General features: G+C 32.9%; 2 protein-coding genes across 2 annotated transcripts; both read right to left on the reverse strand.

Moving 5' to 3' along the window:
• Positions 1-3,815: 3,815 nt before the first annotated feature.
• LOC144559405 (uncharacterized) lies at positions 3,816-4,462 on the reverse strand. The gene is made up of 2 exons (XM_078308425.1): positions 4,408-4,462; positions 3,816-4,156 (listed from the first exon to the last, which is right to left on the reverse strand). Exons 1-2 carry the CDS (start codon positions 4,460-4,462, stop codon positions 3,816-3,818), a joined length of 396 nt encoding a protein of 131 aa, XP_078164551.1.
• Positions 4,463-7,327: 2,865 nt separating this feature from the next.
• On the reverse strand, positions 7,328-11,022 carry LOC144559539 (putative glucan 1,3-beta-glucosidase A). The gene is made up of 8 exons (XM_078308594.1): positions 10,934-11,022; positions 10,422-10,541; positions 10,138-10,323; positions 9,629-9,790; positions 8,936-9,105; positions 8,396-8,551; positions 7,799-8,151; positions 7,328-7,681 (listed from the first exon to the last, which is right to left on the reverse strand). Exons 1-8 carry the CDS (start codon positions 10,937-10,939, stop codon positions 7,494-7,496), a joined length of 1,341 nt encoding a protein of 446 aa, XP_078164720.1. The 5' UTR covers positions 10,940-11,022; the 3' UTR covers positions 7,328-7,493.
• Positions 11,023-12,657: the final 1,635 nt, after the last annotated feature.

Genomic DNA, 12,657 nt, shown 5'->3' on the forward strand with positions numbered 1-12,657 from the left:
CTGGGAGCGTTGTATTTAAAGATTAAGATAATAAGGAATCACTAATTGGTCCTTACTTCTTTTGATTTTCAAAAGGAGGTCCCCAGAATCCACTTGCATGACGTATGTAACTTCCATGGCGCATAATTTGTCCTAGAAATAGAAGGGCTCAATTGATAACGCTTTGGTGGTGACGGCTTTAACGAAAGTTTCACTGGAATGATAGCGTATGAGAAAAAAAAATAGTTTAGGCTGAAGCCGATTAGGTTTGACCGCATTGAAGCATTGACTTTAGTGGTCAACAAACACGAGGTATGTCAACCACCGACAAAGAGATGATTGGTTACTGATTGAAAAATATGTCAAATTTGGAGGCTTAATTTTGCCTCAGGTCTTTGCCAAAAAAAAAAAAAAAAAAAAAAATTGCCTCAGGTACCATGAGAAATGGAGACATCCTTTCCAGTTATGCATACAACCGAATGACCGATTGATATATTATAAAAGATATGATGTAGTCTAGGGAATTACTGATTCTAACTGAAATTTGCACAATTAAAAAATCATAAATAGAATTATTGATTTGTTTTCGCATTGCAAACAAGCACAAGATGAATTTCCTCCTTGATTATTCAATTATAAAGAACCTTATTGATATTATCAACACCGCTAGTTGGGAAGCCAACTAATGCTTCCCAATAGTTGCCATTGACTTATTAAAATATAACTTGGGATATTACTTGTTGATCAAAGTCCATTTGATTTAGCCAACCAACTAGGACTTGCCAACAAAACAAACAGGGGCGGAAGGTAGTACATTGCAGGGGTGGCTAAGTAAACCCCATGGTTTTCAAAATTTATTATTATATATATAGAATTTTCTATTTATTTTATTTTATATGTATTAGCCCCCTCTATGATAATACAAAAAAATTGAAGGACTTATATAGAAGAATAACATGTCTTTTGGATTTCCACGTACCAAAACCATGTAAATAAATAAATAAAACCATCTCTGACTTGAATTTTTTTTATTATTAAAGCCTGTAGGCATTTAATTCAACTAAACAAAGTTTTTACAAACAGACATCACCTATTACATTAAGAAACTTGAGGAGGGGTGTACCCAAATTAACAGCAGAGGGATTTGCACTAGAACCAAAAACACCTCATAAAACATGCACATAATCCAAACGAATAAAAAAAAACAATAACACATAACCCCTCAACTCAAGAAAACATGCACATAATCTTTGATTGAAAATTTGTTGAAATATAGAAAGGTAAAACGTATAACAGGAAAAGAATGAATCCATGTCCTCTGAGGTAACATAATATTTTTGTTTGGACCATGGCCGTCCGATCGGAATTCAAGACAAGCCGGCAAGTGGAATGCACGGGGCTGTTTTAATAGTCATGTAGATTCTGATTGAACGATCCAGATCCAAATAGAAATATTTTGTTACCTTAAGTTGATATGAATTCTTTTGTGGAAAAAGAACTTTTTAATAATTATTAAATTAATTTATTCAATATTTCAGAGTTTGATTTAATTAACCAGCGTATTACTTCTCACTAATAGATCTGTGATGAATGTTAATTTTAGTATTTTACTTTCATATTAAATCACTAATATGATATTTATTGTATTCGCGGATGTCTATTAAATTTTTTAATTTTTTGCATAAAAAATTAAATTATGTCAAAAATTATTAGTGCATGGAATTGTAGAAGAGGTTATTTATTTTTGTATATGTTATTTGTACACAGGTAAAATTATGTTTAAGAAAAATATTACATGCTTATTTATATCGAGGAAATAGCTAATAAGATTAGCTTAAATGAGATTATTGTAGAATTTTTTCTTTTAGAAAATCATATTCAAATTTAAATAAAAAAATATATGAATATGAATTTATTATGTTTTTTCTATTATGATAAACATGTCATTTATTGGTTTTACTTATTTATTATAAATTCTATACAATGAAATAGTGAAGAATTATATTATTTTGTGTTATATAGATATTGATTTTTATTAAAATATTTTTTTAATATATGATGTTTAGTCGGTCAGTCCCCCCTATACTCAAAGTCGAGTTCCGCCCCTGAAAACAAAGGAGTCATTGGCAAACACGATCGTCTCAAATCCTTCCCACGCATGGGTATTGTTCACTTAATTTATGTTCTGCTGTACTGTCGTGCTCTTAAACATGTTACTGCATTAGTTGGTAATAGTAATGCCAGTTAATGATTTATTTTCTTATGGTAAATTGAAGGAGATTGGTCAGATCAGTCGATCGATTACTGCTCTCTGCAGCTGGTTCGACACGATGACACATGTGTTGAAATTGTATTTGGGAACCACATTGTGACATGCTCGGTAGTACTTTGTCAAACTATCTGGAGGTAAGCTTACTGTAGAACTCTTAACTTCTCGAATTTTTTAGGCCTTGTAAACGTGGGAAAGAAAGAAGACACCAAATTACATCTAATTCTATATTTTTTAATCTAAGATTTTATAAAAAAATTAGTAACTTTTCGGAGAAAAATAACAAATTATGAGAACGCTTGAATCTGACCAACATTTTTTAATATAGCTTTCAACGTGGACGTTTTGGAAAATTAAGTGCATGAAAACTAGTCTATAAAATAGTAAGCGGTACGCCAGTCTCCGAAATTAATTCTCTATTTAACGAAACATTTTCTTGAACTTGTGGCAATTCAAACTGTCAGTCATACCAATAAATCAATAAAACTAGTTGTTGATATAATATTATAGTCAATGCAATTAATGAACTATTGTAATTATCTTGACACTTTAATTTGATTTAATGAAATTATTAGATGGTCATCGTCAACTAATTTTAAAAAATAAATAAAAAATTCAGCTAGTATTGATATAGTCATTGCAGAGTTCTCATTCACACTGCAGTAAGAAGATTTTATTTCAATAATTGATTAAGAGTGAGTCTATGGTACTATGCATATTACGATTTGTTACCGTGCTACGGCTCTATATTCGAGTTTTTAAATCCTAACAGTCGATCCAAACCGTTCATCTTGTTCTCCATATTAATATGTGTTTGGAGACCAAATTTTACATTTTTTGAAATTTTTTTACTATTTTTTTAGATTTATTGAAAATCACTGTTTTTGGATGGTCCAGAATTTTCAGATCAAGTGATTTTCTAAATATCTAAAACAACAGTAAATTTTTTTCAAAAAATGTAAAATTTGGTCTCCAAACACATATTAATATGGAGAACAAGATGAGCGGTTTGGATCGACCGTTAGGATTTGAAACTCGAATATAGAGCCGTAGCACGGTAACAACCCGTGATATGCAGTACCATAGACTCACTCATTGAATAATATGGTATAGTTTTTGGGCCCCATATCTTATAGCTTCTGAAGCAAGTGACTTTGCTACATGACATTTCTTGACACTTGACAGCGATTCTTAATTGAATCAAATCTGGGCTTCCTTAAATGGGCCTTTTACATCGATTCTAGATAATACAAGTGGCAAGGTTCTTTTCTACATGACATTGCTACAAGTGACTTTGCTACATGACATTTCTTGACACTTGCCACTTGACAGCGATTCTTAATTTCGTCCAATAGGCCCATCCAAATGTTGCATGTCCGTACACATTCAATTGAGCCTGTGCAAACCTTTGATAATCCTGCTTTGTTGCCCCATTCACCTTCCATTCTGCAGTCCATTCTCCTATATTTTGATATTTATCCGTTTGTCAGGTTAAAGTCCAAACGGTACTACCTAAAATTAACATACTTAAAAAAATAACAACACATTAAGCACTAAATTATAAGGATTAGGAATTAACAACAAAAATAAGAGGGCCATTTGCAACCATGATGGTGCTAAGATCTTTCGATCGGTCATTGTTCACAAAATCTATGTTTTTCTGCACTGTCATGCTCTTAAACTTGTCACCGTATAGGTTGTAGTAATGGACATCAATGACCAATTTATCAAGGTTGCTTGCAAATTGGAGGAGTTCGGTCGGATCGGAAGGTCCCAGTCGGCTCGACAAAATCTCATAAGCATCGGGTGTGTACTTGCGAGCTGCCTTGTATCCTGCTTGATAGTACTTCTTCAGGTTGTCTAGGGTTACACCTGGTGCTTGTGGTTGTATCCTGCTTGTAGACGTGCCTACTTTTTCTTGGATAGAGCATTATGATGTTTCATGTAAATTAAAAATAATAATTTATCTCCTATGATTAAAATCACGATTAGTTTTAATGACTCTTTGCAATATTTCGGCAAGGTGATTTTTGAAATTTTCTAAATTTGGTCCAAACATATTGGAGGAAGGATATATAAGTTTTCAAAAATTTGGGGCAATTTGTCAGGATAAACACTAAAAGCAGTCAACTTCTCGCTAAGGCAACAAATTCTAGCACAGCAGATGAGCTCCCAATGGTTTGTTTGTCCAGGTACATTTTTCTTAATGGTCATGTCGCGAGTATTATTTTGAACCTCACAATCTTGCAAAAAGAAAGCCATAGAAAAATGCTCAATCCATAATTAATTATCTCTACCTAATGTTGTATAATTTGGTCCAAACATATTAGAGGAAGAATGTATAATTTATCAATCCATAATTACTTCTGGATTTTTAGTGCAAACGGCCCGTAGGCTGTACTTCTGGATTTTTACCAGGTCTGGTTCTTCTATTCTTGAATAAGGCTGTATCTGGAATTTACAAGAAATCAAACATCCAATCTATCTCTAAAGAGGATTTGTTTAGGTCTATTCTGACGCTTCATGTTCTATTGTAGAACCCACCCGTAAGCTGTACTTCTGGATTTGATCCATACTAAAGGATACATTGACTAACAAGTCAAGTCTTTCTGGATTTGATCTACATGAACCACAATCATTTGTTATTTTCCTATTCTGAATATCAGTAAGTGGATCATAAAAAGGTATGGCCGTTTACCCAAAAAACAAAACTATATAAATGCAGGGCCCATATGTCCCGCAATTGTTTGTCATGTTCCTAATCTTCAATCACTGATTCTTCTTCAACAACTGAACTCCACACGTGTAGCCCAACTAACATTCTTTTTTTCTTCTTCTGAAGTACAAGTTAAATATTTGACTATTTAAAATGGTACAAATTAAATATAAAAATGAAATGAAAAAAACAATTCAAGGACCACATATAAAAGACAAAAATAACAAGAAGAATCAGGACTGGAAAGCAATGAAATGTGTCGGCTTCCTCTCGATTAGTATCTTGTGGCTATGGTGATATGCACGCACATTACAAATTAATCCGTGTTATGAATTTATATTTATATATTTTTTTTTAAGATTAATGGCTTTAAATGCACACTAACTTAATTGATAAAAAAAGGACTTATAACGGGTCAAATGACCCTCCTTCCTAGTTCTAAACTTATTTATTCTCATGAAATCACGTAAACCACTCTAATTAACTAATCACACTTATCTACTCTAAAAAACACTCTATTATCTCTTTCTCCATCTCTATCTACGATCGGATCTATTTTCGTCCGATAACCGCCGCACTTTGACTGCCGGATTGCTCGCGCTCCGATCAAGATGGGGATAAATACTCTACATTTCGAGCTCCGACAATACCGCACTCTCGGCTTGATCAAGATGGAGGAATGGAATGGAGAAAAGTGGAAGAGGAAGAAGAGAGCGGCGACGGCTAGGGTTTCTCCTATTTTTTTTCCCTCTTTTTTCTTCTAATTTTTTTTAATCACCTCTTTTTTCTTCTTGGGTGAAGGTTATATCTTTATTTTTAAAGTTCAAATAATCAATCTAAATCGTTAAACAAGATCTCCATATGAAAATGTATTTGGAGATCAATTTTTAGCGTATTTTTTAGCCAGTCCGCTATGATGCAATAAATGTTATTTAAACCTTTGATTTTTACATATTTAGAAACTTGTTTCCTATTTATTAGATAGATAGAAAATAATTGCTTTTGGATGGTGTATAATTTTTATATAATGTGATTTTCTACATATCTAAAAAATAGAAAAATAATTCTAAAAAATATAAAATTTGTTCTTCAAGGATATTTTTATATGAAGTTTATATTTAATGATTCAGATTAAGTAATTAAACTTTAAAAAAAAAATACATATCCATATCATAAGTCGATCCATATATAATTTCCATATTACTATAACCCCACTCATTATGTAATTATATAATTTAATGTATGAGTCATATTCCATAATGTAAGCATCTTATTGTATGTTATTGACAAGATACTTCATTTAAAAGATTTATATAAAAATATATATCGAGCTATGTGTATACATAGCAGTGTTGTAAAAAATGTTCGTTTAGATTGATTAATCGTTGGCGGTGATTAAACTATTACGTATTTTTTCGACTAATTAATCAATTATTTCCGATTAATATTAATACTATGTCCGTCCGACGAGCGCATACCGTTATTTACATACACAAAACTAATCCTATTCTTACAGCTTTTAAGTTCTGTAATATATTATGAACTAATACATTTCAAAGCATGTAAGCGGTGCGGTACGCCAGTCTCCTAAATTAATTCTCATTTTAACGAAACATGTTCTTAAACTTGTGGCAATTCAAACTGTCAGTCATACCAATATATCAATAAAAAGTAGTTGTTGACTTGATCGACGGACAAAATACGAGGCATATTTGAAGTCAACAATTAATGAACTACCGTAATTATCTTGAATTTTTTATTTGATTTAATGAAACTAGTAGTTGGCCATCGCCAACTAACTTTCAAAAAACGTTATGCCGTATATTTAGGGGTGCAAACGGATCGGATAGTGGTAAAAATCATATCCGTATCCATTTTTATTTTTCAGATATGGATATGGATCGGATATTAGACGGATACGGATAAGAATTGGATATTAACCAGATACGGATACAGATATCCGTTTTTTTATAATAGTGAATAACATAATTTTTTTCATAATTCATATTAAATTATATAATATATATCTACTATTCGGATACGGATAATTAAAATTCAAAATCATATCCGTATCCGTATCCGCACGGATATTCGGATATCGGATATCCGTATTAAATTTTCGGATACGGAGTCGGATACGGTCGGATAATATCCAACCCGTTTGCACCCCTAAGTATATTGCTATGGTCATTGCAGAGTTCTCATTTCAATAATTGAATAATTATGTGTTAATGTGGTATTTTTTCTCTCTCCCAATTTTGAGCTACTGAAGCAAATGACTTGTTGACATGAAATTTCTAGTCAGCGATTCATAATTGAAGCCATCTCGGTTTTCATTAACCCTGATTAGTTAGATAAAAACATGAAAAAAGAAGGATAATATATAGTTCCCTGATTATAACAGATCTCAGTCTAGAAATCCAAGGATACATAAAATATCGGCTGTAGGTACATTAACTTAACCAATAAGTGTATTGGCTACTATTATCTGGACCTGCTTAGTGCTAAAGGTCCATTTCTCCATCTAATTTAAAGAGATATGTAGCCATTGTTTATCATCCATTTCAAGCTCCAGTGATTATTCACATTCTTCCAGGTCCAATAGGACCAACCAAATGTGGCCCGTCCGTACACATTCAATTCGGCTTGCGCAAATCTTTGATAATCTTTTTTTGTTGCCTTATTTTCACACCCTCCACATTCTGCACTCCATTCTCCTGTATTTTGTTATTTATCCCTTTGTCAGGTTAAAATCCAAAACGGTACTACTTAAAAATAACATCCTATAACGAATTATAACATATTAAGTACTAATTTTGAGGATTAGGAATTACCAACAAAAACAGGGGGTCCATTCGCAACCATGACGGTGTTAAGATCCCTTGATCGGTTATTGTTCACAAAATCTATGTGTTGCTGCACTGTCATCCTACTAAACGTGTCAGTGTATAGGTTGTAGTAATGCACATCAATGACCGATTTATCAAGGTTGCTTGCAAGCTGGAGGAGTTCGGTTGCATCAGCAGGCCCCAGACGGTTCGACATAATCACATAAGCATTGGGTGTGTACTTGCGAACTGCATTGTATCCTGCTTGATAGTATTTCTTCAGGTTGCCTAGGGTTACACCTGGTGCTAGTGGTTCATTGATCAGCTCTATTGCAAGAAGGCCACTTCTTTGAGCATACCTAATAAGGCAAAAAATTTGCCGCTTATGGCAGTTTTATAACTAGCATTGTGTTCAAATTAAGTAAAAATAATAATTTTCATATTTTATAAGATCTCATATCGTGGTCCATATCACTGTGATAGACAGGTGCTGAGACTGAACAAAAAAGTATATATACCAGACACAACTAATTGACAAATATTTGTTTGCAACAATATAATTAAGAGTTAGATTTATCACTTATTTGAGTTTGAAGCAAATACCTGGAAGCAAGGAAATCAATGACTGCCACGGTCTGATCTATGTTTTCATCAGTGGTGCCCCATTCTTTGGACCCGTCTCGTGTCCCACTGTGCTCATTTCCGTTTTGTGATCCCTTGGCAGCATGCAGATCCACTATTACTCCCAGATTGTATTTTCTATCAACCAAATCAATATAAAAGAAATTATCATTATTTTTAATAAGAAGTTCAGTATAAAAATATAGTTTTAAGATGATTCCATTCTTGACCACTGAGTTATGTAGGCGATGCTCCTTTTATGTTATTTTTCTCTAATAAGTCTAAAACAACATCCAATAATAATGCAGAAATGCAGAAATATGAAAAATTGTCTTTCCAATATTTTAATACGTAATTTCGTTATTTTTTTTATGGGGATACATGAAATTTCTTGAAAAACATAAACAGAACTAAATCCAAAAACTGTAAATAGCAAAACAAGAGTGATAAATGCATTTTTATTTTTTCCCAATAAAAAATTAGAAATGCTACAACTTAAAAAGAGATTTAAGAAGAGCTCACTCAGCCCATGTGAAGGCATTGTCTAATGTTTGGAGAGAACCACCAACAAAAGGCTTGGGCGGATTTGGGTCACTTGCAATCCACCATCCCACCGGGATTCTCACTGCGTTTAATTTGTCATTGGCCATAGATCTAAAATCATCTTCTGTTATGTATGTGCTCCAATGGTTCTGCCATTAATAAAACACTCATATAGAATGTCATTATGTTAGTATTGATGATTGACTACTTTGATAATTGTGAGGACGGCGTTGAAATTAGTCACAAAAAAATAATTAATCATAATTGTTGATATGCCTACTTTTTCTGGATGGAACATTATTATGTTTATGTAAATTAAAACTTAGCATTTATCACCTACCGAATGATTAAGATAATGATTAGTTTTAAGTTTTTACAAGTCTTTGCGCTTGGCCAAGTAAATTTTCAAAATTCGCTTAATTTGGTTCAAACCCTTTAAAAATGTGGAAGGATGTCCTTTTTTGAGATTTAACGATGAGATCAAGTCTTTCCACTTTAAAAGAAGTAAACTTTCAAATTCACATGAGCCAGTATTTAAAAAAAAAATCATTAATTTTCAGTGTTTTTTGAAGTATTTCTTTAAAAACCATGAAGTGACTTAACTAAAAATTTATTGCATAACTTGATCCACAAGAGATATACTAGTTAGTTAATGTAGCAAAGAAAGCATACCCTCAGAACAGAGGTGGCTTTAGAACCATAACCATTTGTAAGTTGAAACTCGCCTTGGAACTGCCGTCCAAGTTCCATTTGAAACACCGACGGGTCGTTGTCTCCCCAGTTAGTGTTCTCTTCAGTGTAATCTGCTGTCACAGCATCTGCTGTTGTCTTTGCCTGTTCTCAAAGAAGAGCATTTGTAAAACGCAATATGTTAATATGTTCTTCTTGGCTGGATTAAGAGTAGGTTTACATTGGAATTATATCCATGTAACTATAAATATCGCTGTTAATAATGATCTTATTGTATTAATTGATATTAATCGATGCAACATTAGCTAGAGATAATTATGCATTGAGCATTTTTCTGTAATTGGCTTTCTTTTTCTTGTATTGTGAGGTTCAAAATTTATACTCCCAGACATGACCATTCAAGTTTAATACATTACAGCTTCTGATATACTGTACTATGTGAATGAAACTAAGCAGTTTATGTAATTGCAGTGAAAAGTGAAAACTGATACCTGAACAAACAAACCATTGGGAGCTCTAATACGGACGCGATTGTTCGAATTTCTTACAATAACAAATGCCTCTGTTGTGCTTGGATTTGTCGCCTTGGCCACAAGTCGACTGCTTCTAGTGCTTATTCTGACAAATTGCCCCATGGAAACCCTCAAGTAAAAGGTTCTCTCATTAACTCTCCCTAACTGTTTTGCAAGAAAATAAAAGATTATCTTTTAACAAAATTAGCATATCACAGATTTGTTGATTGGTTAAATTAAAGCAACAGATGTGTCACGCCAACCTTAAAGGTCTCCCAATCACTTGCCCTGGCACGGTTTGCAACGATGATACTATCACCACCACCCTCTGCACTGAGGTACATATTTAGTGTCACTGATTTGAGGTGCAGTTGAGTGCCATCCTATTATCATACAGAGGCAAATAGAGCCGATATCAGAGTATGAAAGGGAATGAGGAAAATTTATATCCATGCATGTAAATATGTAATGTGTATCAATATTTCTATTTCTCAACTGGAAAAAGGAAATGTAGCTCTGCTATACAAAAAGTGACTGATATTAATTATATAACATGCCAATCTCTATTACATTTTCCGACAAAGAAAAAATAATGTGAAATATATTACTTGAGAGCTTAATTGGTTTACATTAAGTAGCAGTTGTTCCAGTAGACCAGTAGCTCAACAGAGCTGTGCATTATTTGATTATATTATGTATCAATTAATACTCATTTCTAAATTAATATATAACTTAAAATAGTAAAGAGACTGACGATGTTAAGTAATTAACATACCAACATGTCTTTGTTTGGAATATTGTTAAAGAGTGATGGTGTTATCCATCCCTCGGTAACGAGCCATCCACCAAGATTCACTGCTTTAACTGGGATTTCTGTCGGTATATTTTTTACCTTTACGTTTTGTCATTTTCTTTTAGTATGAGGTCGTCGTTAAATTGATTCTTATTCAGTTATTCTGGTACGTGTATGAATTGGCAGGCGTTGGAGTTAGGGGTGAAAACGGATCGAATACGGATCGGATAGTGATAAAACCATATTCGTATCCGTTTTTATTTTCTGGATACGGATACGAATCGGATATTAATCGGATACGAATACGGATCGGATATTAATCGGATACGAATACGAATCGAATATTAGTCGAATACAAATACGAATACGGATATAAATCGAATTCCTCATTCGGATATATATATATTACAACAAAATTAACATAACAAATTATTTTTCCCCGTTAAAAATAGAAGTAAAATGTAGCATGATTGTATATCAATCATGTTAGCATTATAGCATATCAATTTATTCACTTAGGATATCAATCAAAGATATATGCATACTGCATACTGATAGTACCGTAGAGGCTTTGGCACAAATTTAACATATATCATAATATCAATTTACTAATGAATCTTCAATTTAGCATATCAATCAAAATGATATCAAAACAAAAACAAAACAAAAATATTAACACAAAAAGGAGATATCAATCAATTTTTTTTTCTCCAAACTTAGAATTACATAATTCTGAAACAAAAAGAGATAACTCAATCATGTTAGCATATCAAGCAGTATCACCATCTTCAGAGCAAGTTTCATCACCTCCTTCCTCTGTTTCCTCAATAAAATCAAGAATTGATGTCACACGATCTGAAATTAAAATTCAATTAATAAAATATACAAACAACCTGAGATTGCATATTTTACTACATATACAAATTTTTGTACAATTCACTTAGAGGCATACACAAATCTATAACTCTGTTCACTATGATTACATTTCTTGCAAGTTTTCATAAAGGTTCAAAAAAAAATATTCATAAATATAGCTAACTGCATATAACCACAAAACCACATAATCAATATAAGAGAATTGTTAATTTTTCAATACTGATACCCCTGAAGTCCTGACCCGTGATCCATTATTCACCGGTGGCATTTATGACCACACTTGTATTAAAAATTTGCTACCAAAATATTTCAGAATTGTTAGTTTTTGAATATAACTAAATAAAAGAATTGATTTAACTATAAAAGAAAACATCACCTTTCTTATTGCCTCTAACCCAGTCTTGTATGCACACTAACGCTTCAACAACTTCTGAGTCTATACTGCTTCTATATGCATTTATAACACGACCACCGGTGCTGAAAGCAGACTCTGAAGCAACCGACGAGACCGATACAGCCAACACATCTTGAGCAAGTTTAGATAAGATTTGGTATTCTTTACCTTCTATTTTCCACCAAGCAAGTACATCAAACTCTAGACCTGGAGGGCACAAAATAGCATCTCTCTCTATGTACCGATCTAGGTCAGATTTTGCCTTCCATGGTTGACTTCTTTCCAATAAATACTGATTGTATTCGCTGTCCCCATCCTCATCATCATCACCTGAGTTACCACCTGGAACAGCACCCCCACCGGTTTGTGCTGCTTGTTCTACACTACTTTGGTACTTCAATACATACTCCCCATATATCTCTTTTAAAACCCTTTT

Source organism: Carex rostrata, chromosome 9 (assembly GCF_964058835.1).
Source record: "Carex rostrata chromosome 9, lpCarRost1.2, whole genome shotgun sequence".
Taxonomy (NCBI): domain Eukaryota; kingdom Viridiplantae; phylum Streptophyta; class Magnoliopsida; order Poales; family Cyperaceae; genus Carex; species Carex rostrata.

What these genes read in the sequence shown, in the direction of transcription:
- LOC144559539 (XM_078308594.1), bottom strand. An exon ending in AAGCCACCTCTGTTCTGAGG is followed by an intron (nt 9,106 to 9,628) that starts GTATGCTTTCTT and finishes TATTAATGGCAG; the next exon opens with AACCATTGGAGCACATACAT. An exon ending in AATGCCTTCACATGGGCTGA is followed by an intron (nt 8,552 to 8,935) that starts GTGAGCTCTTCT and finishes TTTGGTTGATAG; the next exon opens with AAAATACAATCTGGGAGTAA.
- LOC144559405 (XM_078308425.1), bottom strand. Translation starts at nt 4,462, where the DNA reads ATGACCATTAAGAAAAATGTACCTGGACAAACAAACCATTGGGAGCTC. An exon ending in CCATTGGGAGCTCATCTGCT is followed by an intron (nt 4,157 to 4,407) that starts GTGCTAGAATTT and finishes AAGAAAAAGTAG; the next exon opens with GCACGTCTACAAGCAGGATA.